At 42.0% G+C, this 22,834-nt stretch overlaps 1 protein-coding gene across 4 annotated transcripts in view; it reads left to right on the top strand.

Moving 5' to 3' along the window:
* The window catches only part of ITSN2 (intersectin 2), a 116,010-nt gene that overhangs the window by 78,260 nt on the left and 14,916 nt on the right, over positions 1-22,834 (top strand). For 3 of the 4 annotated variants that reach the window (XM_024194068.3, XM_024194066.3, XM_024194067.2), the window contains 2 exons: positions 1,106-1,297; positions 21,689-21,810. In XM_024194068.3, the coding sequence (XP_024049836.2) occupies positions 1,106-1,297; positions 21,689-21,810 (314 nt within the window). Of the gene's footprint in view, positions 1-1,105; positions 1,298-7,321; positions 11,394-21,688; positions 21,811-22,834 lie in introns of those variants that run through there. The other variant, XM_024194070.3, reaches the window with a different exon arrangement.

Below are 22,834 nucleotides of genomic sequence, written 5' to 3'. Positions count from 1 at the left end.
AGTAACAGTCTGTTTATAGTGTAATAGTCTGATTAATTGCCACCTATTACCCTTGTGATGCAGTCAGTATTGGGGATCATTGTACCAGGCTCTGAACAAACACAGGAGAGGACAGTCTCTGTCCCAAGGAACATACAGTCTAACAAACTACTTCTTCATCAAAACAGTGCTGTCTGTGGCTCCCGTCCTGGAATGTGCCAACTTATGTTATGGCTTATTGCACTGAGAATACACCCTTTGTTTCTGTCCTACAGCGGAAAGACTGTGTCCAAAAATCTGTAAGGTTCACCTGATGCCGTGAAGTTTCCAGCCTTGCTGACTAGTGAAAGTAGACTGCAATCTTGCACATCCTGATTTGTGCCTAGAGTTCGTATCCCGCTTTCTGAGGAGCCTGCTTCCACATGGCAGCAAGACTTCTGGGAACTTTGCTGTTATGGACAATACCCCTACAACTGTGCCCTATTCTTCTTCTAAGGGTGGGCAGATGCAGCCTTGACGCCACATGGATTTTTGATTGGCTATGTAGGTCTTGATGAGAACAGCTTTCCCTGGTTCCACTTCCTCAAAGTGTGCAAATTCCCTACCTTCTGCTGTGTTGGTACAAGAGCTCCACAGGCATCCATGATCAAAACCTCTCTCTGAGACTTAGCTTTCAATACATTCTTTGTACACACAGACCTTTTTCTCACACACAAATATCCACTATAAACTAATTAATCCGTTTCTCTGACAGGCTGGGCAGAAAGGAGGAGAAAGATGTTCCACTTATTTTTACGTTTGAATATTTGGAAGGTGAACAGGTGATGGGAATCATCTAACTATCCAAGTAGATGGAATTGTAAAGTTGGGAACTAGAGAGAGAAATTGAACAAAGTTAATTTAATCTATCACTGACCAGAGTATTAATAAAAGGGGAAGTCAGGGCAGTCAAACTGTACTCCCACATCAAGATAAAATCTTCTGGGTTTTTTTTTTGTTTGTTTGTCCTTGAAATTGGTTTTAATCTCCTAGATATTTTCTGTGGGCTTTATGCAGTCTTAACACTGACTTACCTTATACTAGAAGTTGTGCTAACCCCTGTTGTGAATATTCTTTTTCTTCCTAGTATGTCAAGTGATAGCAATGTATGATTATGCGGCAAACAATGAAGATGAGCTCAGTTTCTCCAAGGGGCAGATCATTAATGTACTGAGCAAAGATGATGCAGATTGGTGGCAAGGAGAAATCAGTGGTGTGACAGGTCTCTTTCCTTCAAACTATGTGAAGATGACCACAGACTCTGATCCAAGCCAACAGTGTAAGAAATAATTTTTGAAAGCATTTTGCATTGCATTTCTAAGATTTAACAGTCAATTGTTGTGGTTAGAACTATTTTGTGCTTAGAACTAAGAGCCCTAGGACTTCTAATGGGTGTGTAAGTACATCATAACTTCACTCTTCCACTTGACAAATCTACACACACATATTGTCACTCCATTTTTCAGCCAAGGTTTAGTAGCAGCAGTGCTGCTGTGAGGCCCCTAAATAAACAGTACACCTGTGATGCATTAACCTTGCTTTTAAATTGTTCACAGTATTTGGTAATTTGCAATGAGTCTCTGTCAGTGCAAATGTACTTGTTCTACTGTATTTTATTATTTTTCTTTCTTTGGATTTCTACAAAATATGAAAAACACCTATCATAAGATTTTAGGCAGCTTTGGAATACATTAGAAGTACATACAACTTAAAAAAATAAACATAAGCGCAGCAGCTTCCCCAAACTATAAAAAGGAAAGAAAAAGATCCCCACCTTAACCAGTGAATCCCAGCCTACAATATATCCATCCCAATCCTCAAATCATCCCTGCTTCTTCAAAATCCTCAGAAAGAGATGGGCTTTGCAGCATGTCCTGAAGATCAACAAATGTGGATTATTTGGGGGCAAGCTGGAGACTGAATTCTAGCGCAAATTTGTGTAGTTAATGTGAAGGATACGTTATGTTCTCTTTCAAACATACAAGCACTGTAAAAGTTCTGTCTTTGGCCTCTCATTCCAGTGCTAGGTCACTACAATTTTCACTCCCTCAGCCTTTCATCCTGGGTCAGGGACAGCATGATGAAATCAGTTTTGTCATCTTGATGGCTTTGTGACGCTTTCCGGAGGTACCTTACTACCACTGTCCTTAGCGTGAGGAAGTCTTGTCTGTGTCTGTTGGGGGGGGTCAGCTCACCAACTCGACTAGCCATGAGCAACACAAGCACCACCGCTACGTCTTGCAGGCTCTGCTGTTTCTCTGCCAGTTAGCTATTGTTATACTCCCAAGCATTAAGCCCTCCAAGTATCTCCGAGGAATGTGCAGGTCCTGCTCCACTGGACACTCTCAGTGTTCACAAATTCACTGCTTCTGAGGAAACCGCAAACTCCAGCTCACCAGTTCCACCTCAGATCACTGCTCCACTGAACACATAGCACTTATACGTGATTTCACTATAAACATATCTAAGTGTATTTAACAAAGCATAAAGATTCAAGTAATAGCAACTAGAAGTATTGAAAACAAATGGTTATGTGTAAAACAAAATCATAATGTGCATTCTAGAGCCTAGACTTAATTAACAAGATACTCTCATGTCTTGTAGAGTATTGCTCAGCCAAAATCCTTGCCGCATTTACGGCCAGGGTGGGCTGTGGCCCTCCTTTCATGAGACAGACACTCTGTCAGCTTGCCTCCTAGGCAAAGGACCTTGTTTGTTTCCTTGTGCCCCCAGATATATCCTTACAATCTTGTGGTTAGTCATAAACAGGACACCCCAGGCTGTTTGTTTCATTCTGTGAATTTCCTTGCTCGTAGATTTTGCAGTCTCTTCTTTTTCCTTTGGCACAGTATGCAAATAGGCCTACAGCGTGAGGCATACAGTATACAAATGACAAGACAGCGAGACAAGTATCTGCTGCCTCCTACCTGAAAGGAACATTTCTGAAGTATGCCACCTCTTGATGACCTGCCTTAATTCCAATACCTTAAGAACACAATTTCCCATATAGATACATAACTCCTTAAATATTATCTGTACATACATTTTGGAATGATTATGATGACCAGTGGGCTACTGGCTCTTGGTATTGACTTTGCATGCCACACTTTGGAGAACTGTTATGCAGATATCTGACCAAGAGGATCTCTAAAACTCTATGCACCCCTCCAGGCCACTTGCTAGTTGGCACCAGAAGGTCCTACATCACAGGTTTTAATTTCTCTTTTACATACCGGGCCCTAGCTCTTCGGTTAATTCCATTCTTCTCTTGATCGGGCAGCAGCTGTTGCTGTAAAATGGCAAAAGTAAAGTAAGCTTTTCCTTCTGGTGTTGCAAATGCTACCGTTTGTAGTTGTCCCAGCATAGAAAAAGCATTCAGAATTCAGAGTGGATCTATATCTTAATAGCATGTAGTATACATTGATTTAAATAGATACAGGTTCGGCATTAATCTGGTGCTTTGAGAGTTTTTTTTTTTTTTTGGATACAGACAGAATCCCAACTACTTGCTAAATTACTTTGGGGCAGGTATAAAACCAAAGTCCTGACCACTTGTGACCATTAAAAATTCTGAGGAATTTCCCCAAAGGATGGAAATGTTAGCCCAAGTATCCTGATTATGTTTCAGTTTAGATAAATGCCTTTGACCTACCTGAATTTCATGTCCCTTTCAGCTATGAACTGATCTTTACTTCCCATTCTCTGCAGTGTGTTTTTGTGTTGATATGTACTATTCAACAGTTCCTATATTTCATTCCAATGGAGGCTGTCCTGCAGTGGTGGCATAGTGGAGTGTATGGGTTTGGGAGGGAGGGGTGTATTGAAGTAAGTGCAAGATCTTCTTGCATGTTATTAATTTCAACAATAGTAGTCCTGAAATTGGGTCATAATTAGACACATAAGCAGTTCTTATTTGCTCATTGCCATGTCGCTAAGTTGGCTTCCTCCCAAATGTGGATCTTGAGTACCAGCGTCCCCCACAGAAACAATTGGCAGTTGTGGACAAAATTTTCTTTTGGAAGTGGGTGAATGAGAGAGGGTCTACCAATAGCAGTCAGCAACCATCAGCTGTGTACACTTTCACTAGTGCTTGGTTGTTCCAGTTGTCTCTATCAAGAAGTTTCTGATTCAAGAAGCAATCCTGTTGATGTTTTGAGGTTCAGGAACTTAATCCTGTAAGTGAATGAAGTACATGTTCAGAAATTACAGCCAAAATCTTTTGGTGCTAAAGTGATTTCATGTGTTTCAGCTGAGTTGGGTAACAGCCACTTGCTGGACATTATATACCACACGACATAGCCAACTTTGTAGGAGGGGAAAATGCATGAAATGGAACTTCAATGGGATTTTTAGTAGGAAGCATGAAGGGGCATATTTAACAAATATTAATGTTATAGCATCATATTTACTATAAACTCTCACTTTTGTGGACATAAGTGTAGATGTACTACATCTTCCATAATTAAGGCTGTGAGTTTGTCACGGAGGTCACGGATTCCATAACTTTCCATGACCTCCGTGACTTCTTTTAGTGGCCATTGCGCCTGGCCTGGTGGCAGCTCAGGCAGCCCCTGCATCAGTCTCACCAGCTGCTGCTGGGGCAGTCTCGAGCCACCGCAACCCCGTTCCCCAGCAGCAGGAGTTTGGATGTGGAAAGGGGCAGGCGGTTGGGGCACGGGATGGGGTGAGGTGGGCTCTGGGTGGTGCTCTACCTGGAAGGCTCCCCGGAAGCGATGACATCCCCCTCGCTCAGCTCCTAGGCGGAGGTGAGGCCAGGCAGCTCTGCGCACTGCCTCCGCCTGCAGGCACTGCCCCCACAGCTCCCATTGGCCGCGGTTCCCTACCAATGAGAGCTGCGAAGCCAGGACTCTGGGTGGAGGCAGTGTGCAGAGCTGCCTGGCCATGCCTGTACCTAGGAGCTGAGTGAGGGGGATCTTGCCGCTTCCGGGGAGTCGCGGAGCCAGGTAGGGAGCCTACTGGACTCGCCAACACTCCCCCCCCAGCACCAGCAGGGGTCCCGGGCTGCGCGCCACTGCTCCCCCCACCAAAGCACCCGTGGCACCCCCGGGCTGGCGCCCCCCTGAAGATTTAGTCAGGGGAGTATAGTAGAAGTCATGGACAGGTCACGGGCTGTGAATTTTTGTTCACTGCCTGTGACCTTTTACTAAAAATACCTGTGACTAATATGTAGCCTTATCTATATGCTCCATGACTAGGGAGTTTACTTTCAATCTCCGAATTCTTCCACTACTGGATGGTGCAAAATGTCCGGGCAGGGCAATAGTCACAAGAACATTCCCTGCTCGGGTAGCATAAAGAAATAGACCTGACAGTGTGCTAATGTCTGAAAAAGAACCAAGTGAAGTGGGAAGGGAAAGTGAAACAGGAAGTAGGGCTTGAGGAGAGGTAAAACTTCTTCTAAATTCCTGCTTAGGATGCACTCCTTATTTTTTTCTGTCTTGAGTGGTTGTCTGCAAAGACCCAGATTTCAATCCCTGGTGTCAAGAATTATGCGTCTAAACTTAAGCATACACATTCCTGATGTGACCATGCAAATCGTGTTTAAACACGTGGTCAGCTAAGCATCTAACTTGCTATGTGTGCACCTACCAAATGTGCCTGCACACATCAGGTATTGCATGGGTAACTTAAGTGCACACACACTTGCAGGCATATGTGCAAACCTCATTTTGAAAATCCAGCTATTTTTTTCATGTTAGTGTTATATTTAAATGATATAAAAATTGCATAGGGCTGTACAAAGAAGGGGAATTCTATATCAACCCCCTGATGTCTGTAGTGTGTAATTGGAAGAAGAACACTGAGGGAGAATTAAAAATGAAGAAAATCACAACAGTTTTAAATACATATAATTTACCAACTGCATAATTGGCTTTCTTTAAAATAAGCTTCTTGTACTTATTTAAATCGGCTGCAGAAACTAGCATAAGTGTGCTGTAGAAATCAGTGGGGGAGTCTTCCCACAGAATTTGTTTGATGCAGTGTGCCCAGGACCTGTTTGGAAATTAAAACCTCAAAGAAGTGAACACAGCTTGAGAAGTCTAGTATATATTTTAAAGACAAATTTAGGAATTGAATTGCCAGCTTAAGTATTGTAACCTGCATGTTTCCTTTCATTTTTCTCCTGGTGTCTGTTATAGTCAGTGGAAAGTGATGGTATTTGAAAGTGGGTAAGCAAATCTGACACACACAAAGGACATTTTACAGCAGCAGGTGAAGATCCTAGTGTATTATCTCCCTGATTTTCAAACTGTGGTCCATGGGCCACCATTACTAATCAGATCCATTCTTAGTGACCTGCAGAATTAAATATTTGAGAGCCAAGTTGAGGGCGATTGTGGTGGTGGTGGTAGAGGAGTTCCTTGTATTGTGATGACATTTCAATAGCCCTCATCCTAATATTTGCACAGAATTGATCTAAATTGGGTGAAGAGTGAATCTTCTTTCAGTAAAGAGGATTTTTCAATATCTAGTTAAAATAAGTGTATTTATAGATACAATTAAAGGAATATTCACAACCCTTTGTTTATGATAATATTTAATGGCATGCTTGTGTGTATTATTCTTACACTAAATAATTTATAATTTCCCCATGGAAGCTTAACGTATCAGCTGGGAGTGAGAGTAGTACATCCTTTATGCCCATGAAGTCCTTGGCTTCTAAAATGAGACTTCCAACAATTGTGCAGATTGAAATGGTACTTTGTGTGACATGGACATGTATTCAGTAGGCAACCAAGTTTCATTTCACATGGGCCACTGACCAGCATCAGCAAGTTAATTTTATTTGTAACCATGTCTAAATCTGAGCAAATATTTTCCAAACCCTTTAGAAAGTGGAGCAGTAATTTCTTGCTATTAATCTTGTAGGTAAAATCCTGGCTCCCTTGAAGTCAGTGGGAGTTTTGCCATTGACTTCATTGAAGCCCGGATTTCACCCATTGTGTTATAGGTCCACATATCTTAATTAGTAATGCACCTTTAAATCTGTCATGAGAAAGGGTTTTGGGGGTTTTTGTGATTGAATTAGCTGCAGTGTATCTTGGTGAGCATCTGTGATGGCTGGTTGATGTTAAAATTATTTTTAGGCACAAATAATTGATGATGTATGCTTACATAATAGAGAATAGAAAGGTATGATGTTTTATTTTAGGAAAGTTGAATGTTAGTCATTCCTTTCTAACCTTTCAGTGTTATTCTGTCTTCTTTTGTCCTTAGTACTCATGTTTCACTCTTCAGATTTGTGTTTGTGTTCATTTTATCCTTCATTTTTTTTTTTTAGGACCCAATGTTGTCTTCCAGTGTGAAAGCACCTCAGAGACCCACTATCCAAGTTTGACTATAGCGTGGAGGCAGGGTGGACAGCCCTGCTCAAATATCTGACACAATCCATTTGCTTCGTTTGAATGTTAGATCCACACGAGAATTAGTTTTTTGTATTTTATAATCTACTGTTACAAATAATTTGTAAAACCAGAAAGGATAGTGGGTCTTTGTGTGGCTTTCACTGCTGTCCACTCTGGTTTCCTCTAGTGTTTTTTTCCTTTTCTTATTGATAATCATAGATCATTAGCATGCATATCAAGGTATCCCCTGTGTGGTGGGATTTCAGACACACAAAGACCCACTATTTGCACAAGTTAGCTGAGCTGTTTTATATGGGCAGATGTCTTCTTGTAATGTTGTAACCTGTGCATACTTTGCAGAATTAAAATGTTTGCTGATTACTGCTCTGATAGACTAGTTTAATCCTGTACACAGTGAGCTTTTTAAATTACCAACATATATGATTCATCCAAAAAATAAAACCTGGCCTACCTTTCTACATTACAGAGTGCCACTGTGACTACAAGTATGCCATGGGGTTTAGGTTTTAGATCATAGAACTGTTTTGTCTGATTCAGTCCAGCCTTCCAAATGGCCTTTTTGTGAGGAGAGGAGTTTAGAGGTGGAATGTTTTCATTTTGTTTTCTTCTCTCATCTCATCACAGTAGCACTGTGGGCTTTTCTCAAGGCAAAGGGAAACTAGGCTAATATAATTTGTGAGCTGGCCTGCAAGTTGCTTTGGGTGGATGTGTCCTATCCCTTGGCCACCACCTTCCCTCAAACATTTTACCATTGTAACACACTTGTCATCAGTTTTGGTGAACAGCATCCTCTAGTCTTACTACAATGGGTGCCATGCTGCCTCTGTGCTGTCAGACTCACCAATCTGTCCTCATTTTTTTTTTTTTTAAATTAAGAGTTCTGGTACAGGACTGAATGGCTCTGAAGACTGATAATTGGATACAGAGCCTTTCATCTCTAGGACACCAGTTCGTATCTGGCCCAGGTCAATAGTGAATGAAAGTCTTTGGCATCTGAAAGCTGTTTTTGTTCCTATTACAAAATGAATTGGTGGTCTCAGTAAAATTCCTCCTATACAAGTGTTCACAATAATATATGCCACCACCAGAAAAGTCACTGGTAGACAGACACCCTTGTCAGCTGAAAGAGGAAGGCCAAGGATTTAAATGGTCTTGGAAACTGAACCATCTGCTCTTCTGGTTCAGAGGTAGCTTTTGAAGGACAGAGTGGCAGAGTGTTGTAGATAAACTTGTACTGCCCATGCTGTCTCTCTGTTATGTGGATAAAATCAGGACTTCTGTCTCCAGGGCTATAAATCTTGCATCGTTTAGCAGCCGTGAATTACTTTAAAAGGGAAAAAAAGCTAGTAAATAGATTTCCTTTAGTTGCTTTTAAAATGAAAGGGTCTATTTAATGGCAGACCATTCATCTAATAAAACAGTTCTATGATCCATACAACACAAAGAGAATTTCTAGTAGATGCAGTATTAAATTCAGTTTGCGTCCTGAATTTGGGATTGAAATAACAAACATGTGGATTATGCAATCTGAAATTGTTTACAAACTACTGTAAGTTTACAATATATATGAATGTTGTGAGGTACTATCAGGAAAAAGTGTTAATACAATTGCAGAGCTTTAAAAGCCTTCTTCCAAAAGTTCTATAAAAGGAGTGAAATATTATGTATTTAATATACTTTATCAAGTAATGTATATGTGTCCCTTAGGTCAGAGAGAGATATTTTGTGCAATACAAATTACAGTAAGGTGCCTACATCAAACTATAAATGAATTTTTATTCCAGTTGTATTTTATCTCAATTAATATTCTGTTATCGAATGAATTAACTTTAATTAGAGGCAAAGAATCTGCTAATTAATCAAATAGCAATGTTCTAGATGACTTAATGTCTTTTTCATGTTGAAATTAGATTTTTAGCTAAAGCTGTTTCTGTGAAAATGTGCTAATTGCCCTGTATTGCCGTCTCTTAATTTTCTGATTTTGCAGATCTGTTTAATATAGGCAGAACTGTGCTGCTATGGTACAATAGTCATATCAAATTGTCACTTATTGTAGGCTAATATCTGGGTGTCTTTGGGACCCATCCGCTTTCAAAAATTCAAAATTCAAGGCGCTATTTACCCAGAGAGTTTGGGCCAGATGTAACTCCCTAATAGCCAATAAAATTGTTGCCTTAATTGCCAAGTTACTAAAAGACCTCAGTGAAAAGAAACATAATTAAATAAAGTCATGCCCTGTCTAGTATGTGCTGGGAAATAATATTATGGTATTTTTCAGCAATAAATAATGCTTTACCCACTTATACACGGCTGCAGTTGAATATTAGGGATAGTGTTCTATATCTGTATGGTTTGACCCATGTAAACCCATAGCTGGAAGTAAGCATTCACAATTAAAACACAAACAGCTGCATTCAGTTTGAACTTACAGGTGCTAGAACTGAGTTCAGAGACATGCTGCCATGGGCTTTCCCTGTTGTAATTAAATGTTGTAGTGTTATTTGAGAGTCAAGGTGGGTGAGAGAATATCTTTTGTTGGACCAACTTCTGTTGGTGAGAGAAACAATCATTTGAGCCACAAAGAGTTCAAAAGCTTCTCTCTCTCACAAACAGATATCACCTCTTCCACCTTGTCTCTCTAATATCCTGGGACCGACATGGCTACAACTGCACTGCGTAGTGCAGTGTTATTTGAGCATCATCAGTGAGCTCCGCACTGTAAAAAATGGAAAAGGCCACAGTCCCTCCCTTACAGTGTTTATCTTCTATATCAGAGATTTTTCAGGTTAGACATGATGCACCAGATAACTATGTGGTCTGGTCACGTAATGGTACAGAAGGATTTTTTTAATACACATTTTAGATTGCGGATAAGAAGAGGCTGTGCAGAATACTTATTTTAAGGCAGGATTTTAAAGAACCCTGCTGTATCAATACAGGTATATAGATGGGAGCAGCTTAGTCTAAAGAGATTTTAGCTTTAAAAGTGAATTTCCTTGCTTATGTGGGTTTAATTTTGATGCTTACAACTATGTTAGCATCTCAGTGGCTACATTGATCCAGTCTCTCTCAGGCACAAGCTTGGAGAGACGTATAGGTTCAGCCACCATTCTAGCCATTTAAGAAAATTAGTTGTAAAGGGTCCAGTCCCTCCTGACACAAAGGAGGATGGCATGATGTGGAGCTCCACAAGGGTGGCATTGGAATTGGGGAGACTCCTCTAGTGATAGAAGGGGCAGGAACAGAAATGTTACTGTACCTGCACACTAGCTGATATCGAAATGTTCCCAAATTCTGTAAGAGTCTCGTTTGCAAATGTTACTTTCAAAGCTAAGTTCCTTATCTTGCAGTCAGATCCAGACAGGTCAATCCCCTGCACTCTCACACAGCCCAGGATGGATCCAGTTGCAGGGATAGATGTATGAATAGTTAATGCTTGTGAAGCACTTTGAAGGCATGTGTAGCACTATATAAATGCTAAGTATTAATAGTTTTTTATTACCTCTCGGAGCATAAAAAGGTAGAAATTCAATTTGTAAAAAATTCTGCCTTCTAATAATCACTGAAATTGTCCCTAGCAATGAGTGAATAATTTCCCTGAGCCCAAGGCTTTGTTCACCAAAGTGGATCCCAGAGTGACTTTTCCAGTGAGGTTATAAACTCTTGTAAATAGGAGTCTGTTATAGGAATGCTGACAGACCCTTGCCCATAGCGGTGCTGACTGCTGCTACAGCATAATGACACTTTAATGTAATGGAACCATTAAACTGTTACATAATGGTGTGTGTTGCCTTGAAATATTTTTGTTGTTCTTTTCAAGCTGTAGTATTAATAGTTGGGGATACACATTAAGATCATGCAAATGCAGGATATGCTTGGCATGAGAAAATTGTTCATCTTTGTTCTTAAAAAAACCTGTAAGATAACTATGCAAATGTATTTTATTAAAGGGACACATAAAAGATGTAGATTGTGTGTGTTGTTTTTTGTTTAAATAGCCTAGTAAAAAAAATTCTGTTAATTAGCTGGCATGGCTTAGCAATCTTTTTTCTTATCTGGAAAACTAAATCCTATCCTACTTCTGTTTAAAGTGCAGGGGAGTATATTGAAAGTTTTGATCGGAGAGGGTTGGATTTAAACTTGCCACAGAGTTTTCTGCTAAGGGCCTGATTCCCTCCCCCCACTGCCCCCCACCCACATTTATTCATGTGAGTAAACTTTACTCGTTGCAAGTAGTCATGTGGTGATGGATGATTGAGCTTATTTGAAATGTACATAGCACAGGCTAGCAAGGATTGAAAAATGAAAAAATAAAATGTCTGATGCAGTGGCTCTGGCTCACATGCTACATTAACGTCAGGCTCATACTTAACTTTTAAAACTACAATTGTAATGGTGTACTGTCTCAGCAAATCAAAAAGCTTAAGATGAGGGAAAGTCAAGTAACTGTTCATATTCTCCTGCAGTCCTCCTTTGCCAGAGTGGAGCTGGAAAAAAGGAATCAATGCGGTAAATGCATGTTTATAAAAGGCTGGATTCTGCTCCTTTTACTCACATTTAGCATCTTAATCTGTGAGTGGCCCTCATTGTGGGGGTGAACCAGTTATCCACATTGGATTGCTGTATGCAAACAGGCCTTCAGGAAAGCACTTAAGCACATGCTTGAGTGTTGTTGCCTTTTTCCAAGATGGAAGTGGCCCATGATCTTGTTTTTAATATTTTCTTTACCAGACTGTATTCAGAGCTCCACTCACTCTTCCAATTTTGGGAGATGAACAAATCATTTAATCCTACCCAAACATCTCCGAAACTGCTTCGAAAATGGCTTGTGAATCTAATTATTTGCCCAGAATTTTGAAAATATTGTTTAACTAAAACAGATATGCATCAGGAGCACAACAAATTTTTGACCATCTGGCATTAAGTAAATAACATTAATATACAATCATATTTAAAACCCAAAGAGGTGAAATATATGGAGATAGATCAAAAGTTAGAGATGGACAAGACTTCTATCATCCAGTCAAGTGCAGGATTGTTCTCTACAAAGTGCCGTTCTTCCCTTTGAAACTGTTGCTGCCAGCTTCAAAAAATCAGTTATTTGAAATATACTTTTACTCCTTCAATTCTCAAATCTACGGCAGAATAGATGACTTTTTGACTGAGAAACTTACCCTGTAGTCTTAAAGACAGGATTAGTTGTGATGTTAGCAGAGGACACTATTTCTCGTAGAAGTGCATTTGAGAAAGGGAGATAATTGGAGGACAAGGAATCGTTTTAAAATCTATTTATAAACTTTCAAATTTGTTTGACTCTGGTGTCTTTGTTTAATCTATTATGGAATGCACCAGCTACGCAATATCTGTCCAACAGTCTGATCATTGTAAAACAAACTTCATTAGAAAGTTCCAGTATAATAAGATTTTGATCTCTTGACTTCAAGGTTCACTGATTTGTGAGGTGGATATTTACTGAAGCAAAGTATGAACAGTGACAAATCTTAATGTTCGTTTTTACAGAAATCAGTATCTACTTACTGTTTCCTTCATAAGTTGATCTATTATGGCTATGAATTTAAAAAGGATGAATTAACTTTCCAAAAGGGAGATGAAGTTACAGTCCAGAATAAAGCTATTGCTCACCTCTCAAGCAATCAGGATTGTCATCTTTTGTATCTGTCGGTCTAGCAATTAGTGTCTGCTGGACGATTAGCTCATCAGAGGTGAATTATTGTCACTGAGCCTTAATGCAGCTAACTGACCCAAACCTCAGAATTTGAGGTAAATATTGGAAATCTAACTGATTCCGTGATTTTTCATTCATGAATTGGAACTTTTATCTTGTATGCAACAATTTGTGACTTCCTGCTCTGTGTAGCACTCTCAAGCAAAGCTTATAAAGATTTTTCTGCCATGTCTATTATTAATGAGGTTTATTAGAGTAGGGCATAAGGACCAATCAAGAACAGGGCCCCATTGTACTAGGCACTCTATAAACACAATAGTAGACACCCCCGACTAGAAGAGCGTGCAGTCTAAATGTTATATCCAATTACGTTAACTCCCTTTCTAAATGTGTTTTACATCTGAAAATATTCAGTTTATCTTTCAAATTACGTCTACATTTTATTCAATGTAAAAAAAATGTCCTTCCAAAGTTGATCTTACCGTAAGTAAGTAACACTTCCATTGGCCATTGAGTTTCATAGCAAGTATGTGGACTTTACTACCAATTGTAGTTACAAGCAAACAGCAGCATGAGCTAAGATAATACAGTCATTGGCTTCTCTTGTTGAGGGGATATAACATGCAACAGGGACAGAAAATTACATTGCTCAAAGATCAGGGACTTAGGGCATGTCTACACCACAAGCTTTTGCCAATGCAAGTTTCGTTGCCATAAAGCCGCCGCAGTTAGTATCATAGACGACTGGTGCCTCCCCATGCTGGGGGGCGGGAGGGGGCACCAGCTAAAGGGGAGGACGTGATCTCCCCATGTGTCTCTGCCCCGTCCCCAGCTCAGGGCCCTCGCACTCTCCCCACCGTCTTCCCCCACCCCATCTTACCTGCGAGGGGGAGGAACTCTGCCCTCCTGCTGCACCAGCCCCCACCCCCCCAGCATGTTTAGCTGCTCTCCCTGGCAGCCAGGCCCGAGCGGGGAGCGGGATGGAGCCGCTCCTGGTCACTGCTTTATGTAGCCTAGCCAGCTGCCTGGGAGAGAGCCTGGCTGGGGAGGAGCGGCAACCTGCTCCCTGTCCAGGCGTGGCTTCTGGGGACAAGGACTGAACATGCCGGGAGGGTGGGGAAGCTCTGGCTTTTGCTCGGCCACTGTCCCCGGAAGCCAAGCCTGGGTTGGGGGCAGCCCGCCAGCGCTGCAGCCAGGTGCTCTCCCAGGCAGTTGCTGTGCTGCACTGAGCAGTGTCCCAGCGCAGCCAGAAGAGGCTTTGGCCCCGCCCCTTCTGCTGCCCACCCACCCACTGACATGTTACCTCTGGTTAGTATATTGCTTGTCTGCGCATACTTGGCTCCTTTTGTCAGTGCTGCACAACTCAACAGGAGCTCTTGTTGTGATGTGCAGTGCATCCTGGGTAGATATCCAAGAGTGCAACTCGCCACTGTCCAGTACGCTGTCTTAGGGGAAGTTTTGGCAATGCATGGTGGGGCAGAAACAAGTTGTGTAGGTGTGACTGGAACTGTGGGGTCAGGGTCCCATCATGCAACTTTCTCCACCCCATAATGCCATCTGTATCCCATAATTTTCACTCCTATTTTGGAAATCCCATGAACCCACGTGGAACTTGTCACTGTCCATCATCTCTGACAGAAGCATGGAGCCTGCACAGCTCTGCAGTATTGTCATGAGCACTGCAAGCACACGACACACGATCCTCTGGTATTTGCAGAGCCGCAAGAAGAGCCATGGAGAATATGACAATTTACTGGAGAGTGGATTGCTGTGGGACATAACAAGAACCAATTCAAGATTGCTGGTGGCATTCATGGAGCAGTGGCAAATGGTGGAGCACTGCTTCTGGACTCCAGAAATGAGCACTGTCTGGTGGGATCACATTGTGATGCAGGCTTGGGATGACAAGCAGTGGCTGCAGAACTTTCAGATGGGCAAGAACACATTCCTGAATCTGTGTGCTGAGCTCACTCCAACCCTCTAGTGCAGGAATGCCCAAAAGAGAGCTGCACTGACCATGGAGAAGTGAGTGGAGATTGCACTGTGAAAACTTGCAGCCCTGGATTGCTACCACTGAGTGGGAAATCATTTTGGAATTGGAAAATCCACTTTGGATGCTGTCATGCAAGTGTGCAAGGCCAGTAATCGTCTCCTGCTACACAGGACTGTGACTCTCAGCCATGTTCAGGACATGATGGATTTTCAGCGATGGGGTTCCTGAACGCCAGTGGAGTGACAGACAGCAAGCATATCCCAGGGGGTTGGACTAGATGACCTCCTGAGGTCCCTTCCAACCCTGATATTCTATGATTCTATTTTTTCAGTAGACCACCTTGCCACAGAGTACATCAATTGAAAGGGCTATTTTTTTTATGGTCATGCAAGCGCTGGTGGATCACCAGGGATGCTTCACCAACATCAGTGTTGGCTGGGTCAGGGAAGGTGCATGAAGCTCACATCTTTAAGAACACAGGACTTTTTCAGAAAGGTACAAGCAGGGGCCTTTGTTCTCAACCAGTGGATTACCATTGGTGATATTGAAATGCCAATAGTGATCTTGGGGGATCCAGCCTACCCCTTGCTCCCCTGGTTCATGAAGCCATGCACTGGCCACCTCGACAGCATCAACGAAAGATTCCTCTACAGGCTCAGCAGCTCAGAATGAAGTTGAATGTGCTTTTGGTAGATTGAAGGGACGCTGGCGTTGTTCACTCACAAGATTGGATCTCAGTGAGAAAAATATCCCAATGGTTATAGCTGCCTGCTGTGTCCTGCATAATACCTGTGAAGCGAAGGGGGAAAAGTTGCTGCCGGGGTGAAGGGCGGAGATGGAGCGGCTGTCTGATCATTTTGAACAGCTATCAGAAGAGCTCAATGCGGAGCTATATGACTCAAGAAGGTTTTGAAAGAGTACTTTAATAGCAAGCCACAGTAATGTATTATAGTGTACTGTGCGCTACCTGTCTCCGCAGTTTGGGGCCCCAATAGGAATTGTGTGGTGCTTGCTGTACATCTATGGTTATTACATGCTAGTTGTCACTGATCGTATGAGTTGTGTCACAGTGTATAATAACAACTAAGTGGGTGCTTTCACTACTGTCAGGCATTCTGCAGCATATATTGGGAATTAATAAAGATGAATTATTTCCCAAACAGTAGAGTTTTATTCAGTAACAAAAACACTTCCAAAAAAATTCTGTCCAAGTTAAAAGCAAATACATTAAAACCTTAATAAATTTATGGAACAGAGCTTAATGAAGGAGTAGGAACATTCATGTCCATTTTAGCTACACAATCAACAACTGTGGTTCTTACAGGTAAGTGTATGTGAAATTGTGGTTGTCCTTAATGTCCCCTGGTGTGGAGTGGTAGGGAAAGGGATGTGGCCTCTGATGCCACCTGGATCATTGGGGGTGGGGGCGGGATGTAAGGAGTTCTCCATAGACTGCAAAGGGAGGCAAGTCCATGATTGTTGAACCTGTAGGTCCAGAACAGTTTGCAGCCTGTTTGCTGCTGGAGATGCCCTATTATGTCCTGGTGAATCTCCCTCTCCTTTTACTGCACTTTTCTCCTGCCCACTCTTTCCTTCTCCATACAATCTGCAGCATTCATCCTCCAGGCCCTCAGTTCGCCATCTGATGCAGCACTTTTTCCTCTTTATCTGTTTCAGGCATTCCATGGGTGTGGAGGGGGATCCCCTCAAGGCTGCAACAGCAGCAGCTACAGATAAAACACACAGAGGTACCATTGTCAGTATAGTCACAAAGTTAAGATTAAGAACTCCCTTCCTCCCCTAAAGTTATAAACAAGACATGCTTATTAATACTTCTGCTTTGGAGCACTTGTGCGCGGTACCACTCTCAGCACCAGCCATGGAGGGACTGGTTCTCCAAGGGCAAGGGAAATGAGGAGGGAATTGCTCAGTTATATGAAATTCTTAGTATAGGGCAATGGCACTGAATGCTGGCATCATTTTCCAGAAGCCGTGGTGAACGTAGCTGATATCTCACTCCTGGGGGTAACAAAGGCACAGAGAGCATACATGCTGCTAGCATCCCGAAGCCGCCTGGACCCGTATGCTGCTAGTCTGTTTATTGCAATGGTGCCTGCCAAAGTTATCACCGACTGGTGTGGGAAACTATTCTGCCATGGAGGAAGAAATGAGGCTGCCACCCCAGAAGCCTTTGGGAGAGAATTGAAATGTACCTCTGTGAAAGTTTCATTGAGATCTCTCAGGAGGATTCAAGGATCCCTGTGAACATAAACAAACTGCTCATCATGGCCTCCCCTGCCCAACTCTACAGGGCCATGAAAAGCAGATAATTCTACCTCTCTTGGTTGTACTGCTACCTCTTCTCGTATGAATAAATTAATGAAAAGTTGATGGCATCCCCAACTTAGCAGGACACAGCTATCACCGAAATGGGAAATACAATTACACACTTACCTGAGGTTCCTTCCCCTGCATTGGGCTTGTCCATGTTTGACTGACTGGACTGCAGTGTAGTCTCAAACAGGTCCTGGCTTGTGGCATAGCTGGACCCCCCCCCAGTCACATGTCCCCCATCCTCCTCTTCATCCTCGCTCTTCATGCCAGGGGGGCTGTGACTCGGGCTCCTTGGAGGTATCCATGGTGGTGTATGGCGTGGTGGGGTCTCCACCAAGTACGGCATGTAGCTCTTTGTAAAGGGGCAGGTCTGTGGCTTGGCACCGGATCAACTGTTGGCTTCCCCAGCCTTCTGATATGCCTGTCGCAATTCCTTTGCTTTCACTCAGCACTGCTGCTGATCCCTGTTGTACCCCTTCTTCTGCATCCTCCGTGCAATCTGCTAGTAGATGGCCACATTTCTTGGGCTGGTCTGTAGCTGTGCTTGCGGAACCTCTTCTCCCCACAAGCCCAGGAGAGCCAATATCTCCTGTCTACTCCAGATGGGAGCACATCTGGAGCGTGTCGTCGGCAGTGTCATCTGGGCAGTCCCACGTAACAGTGGAGAACTGCTAGGTGTGCTCACCAAGATGGACAGTCAGGAAAAGGCATTTCAAAAATGTGCAGGGTGTTTTAAGGGAGAGGGACTTCTGGTTTCCACGAGCCCTGGGCAGCAGAGTTCACAATTGTGACCAGAGCAGTCAGTATTGGGCATTGTGGGACAGCTGGAGGACTGTTAGGGTCAACATAAGTAACACAGTGACTACATTCACACTGTGTTGACTGCAGTACATCGACCATGGCTCAGTGCTGCTCGGGGAGGTGGTGTTACTGTGTCGGTGGAATGGAGAGCTCACGTCGGTGGGAGACAGATTTAAGTGTAGATACATGCACAGCGAGGTTGACAAAAGACAGCTTACGTTGACCTAACTTTGTAGTATAGACCGGGCCTTACTAAGTCCTGACAAATGACAAAAAGGCACTACCAGTGTGAACACCCTTTGACTCCTCTAAGGTCTTTATCTCGTATCCCATCAGAGCTGGAACTGAACGTCACAAACCACAAGAAAGAGCTGAAATCTCAGATTGGTAGACTTCAATCAGTTAGAGACCTGGTAGGTTATGAAACATCAGATCTTTTAAAACTCACTTTGATCTGATGAATATCTTGATCCACCTCCTCTTTAATTCTGGCTTGATTGTAACTTTGACAAACAGCTAAAGCCAAACCAAATCTGGTACACTTTTATGCATGTGCTTAACTTTACTACCATGAGTAGGTCCCATTGATTTCATAGTAAATTGGAAAAGTAAAATTAAGCATGTGCTTGTTTGCAAAATCAGAGCCTAATAGAGTATTGCCAACCAGAAGCATTCAAAAATCATAAGTCAGGCCCCCAAAAAATCATTACATTGTCTTAAAAAGCGTGAGTTATTTAGGGAAAAAAACCTTTTGGATTCTTATTACTTGCCTTCAGGTTATTACGTCTTTAGGGTTCTTGTTTTGTAGCTTTTTTTTCTGCAACCCCAAGGGCTAGAAGATTTTTATGAAAATTGAGATTCTCATGATTCCAGAAGCTGGGACTATCAAAAAAAAATACTATGGCAAGAGTTGGCAACACTGCTAATAATAATAATACTGCTTATTTAGCTTTTCTAATTTAATTGTCCAAGCTGAGGAAATGTATAAAGGAAAGAGCACCAGTGGTAAATAGCAACGTAGATTTTTTAAACTTATTTCTATCTCAATCAGTTACCAAACTGAGGTCCATGGAGAACTTCCTGGTGGTCAGCAGAGAGCTGGCTGGTGATATAGTCCTCTTCTGTCCCCATTCCCCTTCTCATTGTTCCTATATATTACACTGCATTGAAGGAAGCTAAAAATGTATTGTTTTCCTAGTACTAATTTTTCATCTATGTAATTGCTCTAATTGTCATGAGGATGTTGCATGACGGTGGTGGGTCTGTGAGACAATCTCTCTCTGTAAAGATGGAGTCCACAGTATGAAAAAGATTGAAAACTCCCCAAGTTAAAATATTTGCAATATAAATATAGAAATAGGCCTTTTAAAATGATGGGTTTTGACATAATCTTGTCTCTTTACGTAGAAAATATATCAGACTTGTCAATTTTGCCCTAAGTCTTTTATTTTCTTCCCTTCACTGTTGTCACTGGGCTTGTGAAGCATTTTTTGAACGTGGAAATAAGAGCTGCTTACATTGCCAGGAAGCAGTATTTGACTTGCTGGGCCTCTCCCTCTTTGTTGGGTGGGGAACCACAGCAGGAGAACAAATGTTAGCACAGGTTCTGTGTAACTGTTCAGAAGTCACAACGCCCAGGGATGGAACAGTAGATAAATATTAGCATTATTAAAATGTGTCTTTGGTTATGGCTTGGTTATGATGAAGTTGAGGTTTGTCGATTCAAAATTATTCCATCCCCAAAAACTGGAACCTGAAGATGATTTTAGGAAATTCAATTAATGAAGACTCCTCTCTTGCTTCTAATATTCTTGGTCTCGTAGACATTAGGAGCTTCTGGCTCATTCCGAGTCTTGCTGACTCACAACCCCACCCCAAACATATACTATATAATAACTCTGCGGAACTTAGTTCTAAATACTGTGCGTGGAGAAGTTTTTTGTGGATATCTGGATGTTTGTCATAAGTTGTCTGGACTATTTGTCTTTTCAAATGCTCTTTGTCCATCTAAACAGCCTGTAGATTTTCCAATCTAATTGGAAAGCTGTTTGCTTTATTTTTTTTCTTGTAGTTTTTGATGCAAATATTAGATTAGATTTGATTTGATTTGATTGTTTTCAAAAGCCGCCATCAATATGGCATGTATTAAATTTGTAAAGAAAAGGAAAATTAAAGGTCGGGGTTAGTTTGATGGACTCTTGTTCGTACAGAACGTTTTGGCCAACACTTATTTGCCTAGAGCTAAACGTTCATGAGTTTGTTTATACATCTCCGACATTCAGCCATTTGCAGTGTAAAAACAAATACCCCGACTCTTTGCTTTCAGTTTAGACATTAGTTATAAACATCCAAGGCGTGTGGCTGCAGCACTATGCAGCTAGGGTGACCAGACAGCAAGTGTGAAAAATCAGGACGGGGTGAGGGGGTAATAGGAGCCTATGTAAGAAAAAGCCCCAAATATCGGGACTGTCCCTATAAAATCGGGACATCTGGTCACCCTATATGCAGCAGAACTTTGCAAATTTGTACTGGTAACTCAGAGGCTTCACTGTAGATTGATTATTTCTGTAAACTAACCATTAAGGGTCCAATTCAGCAAAGCACTTATGGCACAGAATGGAGATGGAAAAATATACACCCTCACCTAGAATATTGTATGCAGTACTGGTCACGCTATCTCAGGGTTTGTCTACATGGCAAGTTAGTGCATGGCAAGCCAGGGTATCCACAGACCACTAGCTTGCAGTGTACTCACTGGCCCTCTGGACTCTTCTAGTGTGCCATAAAAATTCCATAGTGCATTTTGACATGTTCCCACGTGGACAAGCCCTCAGAAAGAACATTGCAGAGCTAGCTAGCTTCAAAGAAGGACAAGAAGAACGATTAGGCACATGGAAACCTATCTTCATAGAGATTGAAAAGATTGGGATTGTTTACTTTAGAAAGGAGACAACTAAGCAGAGCTGTGATAAAAATATATAAGATAGTGAATGGTAGAGAGACAGGAGAGCGGGAGCTGTCTCACCATATAAGAACAAGGGGACGTTCAGTGTGGCCGATTCAAAACTGATAAACAAAGCTTTTTCACTCAAGCCTTAATTAGATTGTGAAACTTATTGCCACAGGAAGTTGTTGAGGTAAAGAATTTAGTAAGGCTCAGAGAGGGATTGGATGCTTTTATGGATAACAAGATTATCCAGAGAGTTATCATAGTTAATGCTAAAAAAGAGTTTTGGTGGGGATAAAAATCTCATGCTTCAGGGTTTAAACTAGTCTGTAATTAAGGTTAGCAAAGTAAGCATTACTGACCGCATTCATTTTATACGTATTATGGGCTTAGAGCCTCAGCTGGGGTAAATGATTGTAGCGTCATTGAAGTACATGATACTGTAGCCATTGATATAAGCTGAGCATCAGCCCTTACAAGTTTAATAGGACCTGAATGACTTGAAATATTTACCTTTCTAGGGTGTGCTGATCTCCAAACTCTTGATACTATGCAGCCAATGGAAAGGAAAAGACAGGGCTACATTCATGAGTTGATCCAGACTGAAGAGAGGTACATGGATGATCTTCAGCTTGTCTTAGAGGTGAGAGTTACTTGGAAACAAAAGGTGTTTTAAACAACTGTCAAAGCAAAGTCTCTTATCTTCAATGTCTCTTCTTTATCAGATGATCATTATGACATTTGATTCATAGCTGAGTTGTGTAAATCTATGAAGTCTGAGGCCTTGTCTTCACTGTGGGGGTAAGTCGACCTAAGTTACGCTACTCCAGCTATGTGAATAACGTAGCTGGAGTCAACGTGGCTTAGGTCAACCTACCCTGGTGTCTTCACTGCGCTGCGTTGACGGGAGACGCTCTCCGGTTGACTTCCCGTACGCTTGGAGAGCTGGAATACCGGGGTCGACCAAAGAGTGCTCTGCAATTGATTTAGCGGGTCTTCGCTAGACCAGCCGTCCCGTATAAACCCTGCGGCGTGGCGTAAAAGGCATCTAGTTCACATTAATGTAGTCCTGTGGGGCAGTTAGAGCACTTTACATAACACACCTCTCTGGCATGCCATGCCACGCAGACAAGCCCTTAGCTATTGTCTGTAGTCATCTTTTAAATAACTCTGCAAGTTCTCCTTTGCTACTACCTTCAGACTATTTTAAGGAAGCCAGCCTATCCCCAGTGCCTTACAGATTTCATTCAAGCCAGTTACTGAATTGCTTGCTCTGGGACTACATTGCTGCTTCAGTATTTATCTTCCTTTCCTAGAGAAACACCCCTTTCCCTCTGGCATTACCCTCAGTTGTGGTTCCTAAAGCAAAAAAACCATTTAAATATTTTTGCAAGTACTGAAAAGAGTACCTCTTTCTCCTAAAGGACCTTCTGACTTAGTATTTAGTATTTATGTGTCACCCTTTACCTTCAACGTTGGTCTGAGACACTCAAATATTATGGTGATGAGCACAGTATAAGTACCTATATAGAACAGAATAGTCTATAGAGGTCAAAGTGCTTTATAAATGTTAGCTAGTTCTCACATACTATCAGCATGGGATAGGTAAGTAATGCCTACATTTTATAAGTGGGGGAAACTGAGGCAGCGGTTGAGCAACATGCCCA

The sequence above is a fragment of the Terrapene carolina genome, unplaced genomic scaffold (assembly GCF_002925995.2).
Source record: "Terrapene carolina triunguis isolate 2854851 unplaced genomic scaffold, T_m_triunguis-2.0 Scaffold42, whole genome shotgun sequence".
NCBI classification, from domain to species: Eukaryota; Metazoa; Chordata; order Testudines; family Emydidae; genus Terrapene; species Terrapene triunguis.
This window is presented reverse-complemented; position numbering and strand designations above follow the sequence as displayed.